General features: G+C 45.5%; 1 protein-coding gene across 1 annotated transcript; it reads left to right on the top strand.

The window, feature by feature from the left end:
- Positions 1–88: 88 nt before the first annotated feature.
- Positions 89–4,411, top strand: LOC103769223 (calmodulin-binding transcription activator 1-like; the record flags this gene model as incomplete). Its single annotated transcript, XM_008936400.1, has 2 exons — positions 89–229; positions 2,556–4,411. Coding segments are annotated over 2 exons (1,997 nt in total), but the record flags the coding sequence as incomplete, so codon positions are not given.
- Between the last annotated feature and the right edge of the window lie 1,912 nt (positions 4,412–6,323).

Below are 6,323 nucleotides of genomic sequence, written 5' to 3'. Positions count from 1 at the left end.
GCAGGAATGGGTTTCTGCTGATCTTTTGGGGTGGCTTTTTATGATTTCTGGTGTGTTTCTAATGGGAAGTTTTGCTGTTTCTTCACAGTTCACGGCATTAAGTGGACATGCAGCAATGGAAACAGCAGTTCAGGGTTCTCGGTGGAACAGCTTGTGCAGCAGATCCTTGATAGTCACCAGACCAAACCACAGCCTCGAACACACAACTGTCTCTGCACTGGTACCTTGGGTAAGTACCTTGGCAGGGCACAAAACTGATTGCAGCTTAACTCAGACTTGGAGTAGAGTGTGAAGTAGTACCGGAATGCTTAAAATGCTGCATTGTGAAATGTTGTGACACAATGAATTCAGAGGTGACAGAAGAGGTCCTGAGCATAAAAAGATGCAGCTGGAACTTCTGGAAAAAAATGTCAACACTGTAACTTGCGATTTCTAATAAATGCTTTCCACATTTTACATGCCAAGAAAGGCATATTCTATGCTCAGATTTTGTCACTGAAGCCTGATAATTTAACGTTCTTCCAACTTCAACCTCTGAACTCCTTGCCTTGCAGACCACTTTGCTAAAGAAAATGGGCTTGTGGTTAGTTACAAGGTATCACTGAGATAAGACCAGTTTTATTTAGTTATCATAAAAATACAGATTTCTTTCCTGTTAAAGAAGATGGCTTTGTTTTGAGTGAGACTTCAACAGCAGGAAAAAGCATCCTTTAGTATTAGCATTTTATATAGGGAGTGGGAAGCAGAGTGATTCACTTTTCCATCTCATCTGCTTTATATCCACCCCTTCCTAGTACTTTGGTCAAGTGAAATATATGACACATTAATTAGTCTTTAGCAAAATTCATAAAGGGAAGCTGTCAGCACTTCAAAGGGTTTATTTTTTTCTTCTTTTTTTGGGCAGTTGCGTTATACAATCAAAACTTAAGTAAGAATGATGACCTCTGAAATACCTGAGTTTGGATTAAAATTCAACCCTTAAGGCTCAGCATTTGATCTAGGCTTGCAGATCTGAACATGAATCCTTTTATTCTTCCCTTTGATGTTTTGTCTTGTGCTAAATCTGCTGCATGCTTTTTAACATAAGAGTATTGCTTTGTTTTGTAACGGCTTGCAGCTTGACACGTACATTCCCAATTCCTTACAGCCATCCACAAAGGCGGCAGCGTGAAAGCCTCTCCCTTGTTGCTGTTCATCTCTATACCTAGGAGAATAGAGAGATTTAATACTGCATTTAGTCTCAAAAGCACTGTCCTGAACTACTTTAAGTGACCTGATTCAAATCTTGAGCACATAATAGAGAAGTTTCCCTTCAAGGGCAAGGCACAAAAGATTTAGCAAATTACAGCAGCTACACGGATGGTTTATGTGTTACCCAGAAGATGGCATTTATAATTGTGGCCATTATCTATAAGGAGGAGGTTTCTTCTCCCCTTTAGTCATTATACAGTACCATAATTAATGTTGTTACCTCATTCTAGGGTAAATGAATCAATTAAGGAACAAAACATCAAAAATTCACAGGCTGTTCTTTTTTTAAACAACAAAAGCAGTTCCTGCACCAGAGTCTGTGGCAAAGATGCCTTTGCAGACAGAATTGTTCACTTCATCCTACCTGATTTCCAAGCTCCCAGGAACTCAGGTGATACTGATCTTCTGTTGAGCCAGTAAAGGTGCCAGCTGGCTGAACTCTGTGGAGGGTTGTCTTCTGGTGACCTTTGCCCGAGTGTTCTTCAGCTGCTCTAATACAAATCATGGGCTCTGCTTGTGGCCTTTCAAAGTACTAAATATGTATCTGTCAGCCTATGAACAGCTTAGAACAAGAGAAACATATCACCATCCTTATGGGAGCAAAAGCTTTCTTTATGCCAGCTAATGCACTACTTCTTTAATAATTTGATTGGCAGCTGTAATAGACACAATGATGATGAGAGTTGCAGTCTAGGCAGCAGGGCAATGCCAGGGACAGGAGCATGATATGGCATGTCACCTCCAGATTACCAGTCAGCATCTGACCCGTGAGAGCAGCTGTCAAACTACCTGACATCAGCCAGCATGAAGAGCTGAGCATCTGTGTCACAGGGGCTGAGGTCTTGCCCATGGTGCAGATGAAGCAGGGCCTGCAAGACAGGCACTCTGCCACAGCTGACAGCAGCAGCCCTCACTTCACAGGCTGTGCACTGAGATCAGGCACATATAAATTAAAGTTCTGAAACTTGTCATAGATGCTGTTCCTCCTAACATGTTCTGGTGGGGCAGGGAGGAAGACGGTAGGTGCTATGTGGGGTGAGGGGAAGAGTGCCGACATGCTTGTTTTGAGGTTGCAGCCATTGCACATAGTGGATCTATACACTGGACAGAAAGAGAGCTGTAAATCTGGCACTGGTGAGAAATTACTTTCATTTCCAAGGTGTCTCTTACTCTGTTGTACGTGCGCTTGTTTGCTCTCGCGCGTCTGTAAGCACAGCTCTCTTTTGCTATAGCCATCAGATACGCAACTGGCATCCTCTTAAGTTTTGTTTTTAGTGAATGTCAAATGTTGTTTTCTGGCACAGGGGCAGGAAGCAGTGTGCATCACAAGTGTAACAGTGCCAAGCATCGCATCATATCACCAAAGGTTGAACCAAGGACAGGTGGGTACAGCACTCATTCAGAGGTACAAAATAACGATGTCTCTGAAGGCAAGAACGAGCACAGTCATGGCAAGGCCTCCAGCCGAGAGAAGAGGAATGGCAAAGTGGCAAAACCAGTGTTGCTCCATCAAAACAGCACTGAGGTTTCTTCCACCAACCAGGTTGAGGTCCCTGACACGACCCAGAATTCTCCTGTGTCCATCAGCAGTGGCTTAAATAGTGACCCGGATATGGCAGATAGCCCAGCTGTCACTGGTGTGTCCAGTATGGCTGTAGCATCAGTTATGGGAAGCTTGTCACAAAGTGCCACTGTATTCATGTCAGAAGTCACCAGTGAAGCTGTGTATACCATGTCACCCACCTCTGGCCCAAATCAGCATCTTCTGTCCTCAGATGCAGCTGCACAAGGACTGGTACTTGCTGTGAGTTCAGATGGACACAAATTTGCTTTTCCAACAACCGGCAGTTCAGAGAGTTTGTCGATGCTACCCAGCACTGTCTCCGAGGAACTTGTGCTCTCCACAACTTTAGATGGAAATAGAAAAATTCCAGAAACCACCATGAATTTTGACCCAGACTGTTTTCTTAACAATCCCAAGCAAGGGCAGACTTATGGTGGAGGAGGTATGAAAAGTGACAACATCAGTACCAACATAAGGCAGTCACCCACAACAGAACGTAGCTTCAACTTCAATACAACCCTCACAAAAGAAATTAAAACTGAGGACACATCTTTTGAACAACAGATGTCCAAAGAAGCATTTTCCTCCAGTTCTGCATCTAACACGCTCACCCTCACTACTGGTTCAGGTTTGCTTCCATCTGGAGGAGGTCTGAGCCCAAGTACCACCCTGGAGCAGATGGACTTCAGTGCCATTGACTCCAACAAGGACTATTCTTCCAGCTTCAATCAGACAGTCCAGAGCCCTCATGTCCATCAGACCCCTTCCCCCAGCTTCTTTCTGCAGGATGCCAGCAAACCTCTTCCCCTTGAGCAAAACACTCACAACAATTTGAACGACACAAGTGGCTCATTTGTGAACACGTTAGGAATCCCCAGTGTGAAAACAGAGTCCTCGTCCCAAACCACTTCCAACTGTAACGGCACAGTGGAAACCAGAATAGAGTCCACCTCTTCTCTCCAGCTCATGCAGTTCCAAGCAAACTTCCAGGCTATGACTGCAGAAGCTGAAGTTCCCATGGAGACCTCTCAGCAGGCAGAAGGGAATGAAAATCTGCTTAAATCAGGGGATCTTCAAGCCTGCAGCACAGAACACTACTTGCAGCCAGAGGCCAATGGAGGTATCAGGAATGGGAATAATCTCCCTATTCTCCAAGGAAACATGGTACAAGGACTCTATCCTGTGGCCCATCCCAGCTTAAATAACTCCTCCAACATGGAGCTTAACTTGGACCACTTTGACATCTCCTTCAGCAACCAGTTTTCTGATCTAATTAATGATTTCATATCAGTAGAAGGTGGGAGCAATGCTCTCTATGGGCACCAGCTGGTGTCAGGTGACAGTGCTGGACTGTCTCAACCTGAAGACAGTAACAGAGCAACCTACAACCAAGCTGAAATGTGCATTCCTTGCTGCAGTCCTCAGCAAGCCAACATGCAGCTCAGCAGCACAGAGAACGGAGCCAGCACGATGGCGTACATGCATGTGGCTGAGGTGGTCTCGGCAGCTGCGGCACAAGGCACTTTGGGGTTGCTACAGCAGAGTGGGCGCTTGTTCATGGTGACAGATTATTCACCAGAATGGTCTTACCCTGAGGTAAGTCTAGGGCTTTTACTCATTAAGGTTTACTGCTTTATCTTTCATTGCTTTGTTAATAGGGGCTCCCAAGGACTGTTTTGTTAAAGCTTTGACAAGGCTTTAAAAATATTTTTCTTAGCAGGCAGAGGCATCCAAGACCATTTGCATGTCTGAGTGTACTTTTAATAAAGCGCTTCATTATGCTGACAGGGCCCTTTCTTCTTTTTAGGAAGTGTCCAAACAGAAATGTTCTGTTTCACTAGAAAGCAAAATATTCCCCATGTGATGGCTTCATGGTGCTAGCGAGCCATGTTAGAGCAATAGAGTTTGTGGACAGGAACTGATCCTTAAATCTGTCTCTGATGTTCTTAGTAGAATAATTCCTGACCTGCATTGCCTTAACAAGTTCAGCATTTACCTCCATCCTACAGGATCCTACATCCAAGATTAGTTGCACACACCACAAGTTACAAATCATGTCAGCAGCATAGGCTTTTCCTTTTCTGACATGAAGGAATGCTGGAGGAAAGAGGCTGTTTTGAGCCAGTAATGGAGAGGCAGGTTGTTCTGAATAAAGGAGATGGTCCTTTGTGGTTTTGTAAGCCTAGCCATGGAGCACTACGTATCTGTTGAGGTAACAGAGGCGTATAATAATTGCTCAGGAAAAGGTCTTTGTTCGCATTGACTAGCGCTACCTGGTTATCAGTCCTGTAATGCCACCCCTAGAAAGTGTGTATCTGACACCCCTGGATGGCAAGTTTGCTGGTCGGCAAGGCAGCAGAAATACACAGTAATAAGCAGATAAGGAGGCTAACCTTCAGTGGAATGATCCTGTGACAGCTCCAGGACCATAGTGCTACAGGAACAGGTGATGAGTTATCACCCAGTGGTTCTAAGGGTTCATGTACTCTGCAATACAGGACTTGGTGTGAAAACATGGGTGTTCACTCTGCAGATAGAATGAAACGGCGGTTGCCAGCATGCAGAAATGGCTAGTGGGCACTGATGAAGAGCTCCTGCCCTCCATATAGTTGCTGTCTCTCCAGACAAGTTCATTGTGGCCAGTGACATGGTGGCACAGGCTCAGGGATGGTGGGCAGTTGAACATATCCTGCCACTCATTGTGCAGCGTCACCCACCATTTTCTTGGCCTGCAGCTGAGAGGGAAAATCAGAGACTGTCTGAGGCAGGAGATACCCAGAGGCCTCTCCTCTGCCAGCTGTCAAATCCACAGTCCTCTCTAAGAGACAAAAGGATTCTGATCACCTGCCATTCGTCCCTGCTGGAGCTTACCTTCTCTTGGTCTTGGTGGAAAACTGGGTCTGAATGTGCAGTCTTGCTTCTCTAATGTAAGATGAAGTGTCAGCATGGTGGTGGTCACTACTAGTGTTCTCTAACTGCCTGGTTAACATGGAACCACAATGCAGTGATGGCCTGTTAGAACTAAGCCCAGTTAGGCTTTGCTTGCAAGAAGCACAGTATTTCAGGAGCATTTGGCTATGTTGGGCTGTAGAACATAGGGCTTCTGTCATTCTTGTCGTCCGCTCAGTCAGTCCAACTCTTGCTTGCATAGGTGGTCTCAAAAAAATCAACAAAACACCGGCAAACCTCCAGCCTTCCTGGTGCAAATTTTTTTTTTTTTATGCTACCATGGAAACCTTTTTTTTGTTATCCATTGCTACACTATTGAATCGTTGGACTCTGCTGGCAGAGCTTGGTTTCTTTCTGTTTTATTCAGACCATATCTGCACAGGCTCACCAGAACGTTTCTGAAAACCAGCGCAGCTCCCGGATTGCATTCTGGCTGCAGGGATTCATCCCCGGAGCTCCCGGGGTCGACCGGCAGCAGCTCAGAGCGGTGCCCCAGTCGCCCCGTTTCTTTGCTTGCTGAGCAGCGTTTCCTGCCCGGCTTGTGACAAGCCCTCGGGAG

Source organism: Merops nubicus, unplaced genomic scaffold, assembly GCF_000691845.1.
Source record: "Merops nubicus isolate BGI_N331 unplaced genomic scaffold, ASM69184v1 scaffold51392, whole genome shotgun sequence".
Taxonomy (NCBI): Eukaryota; Metazoa; Chordata; class Aves; order Coraciiformes; family Meropidae; genus Merops; species Merops nubicus.
The sequence above is the reverse complement of the archived record's forward strand: the minus strand, read 5'-3'. Positions and strand labels throughout refer to the sequence as shown.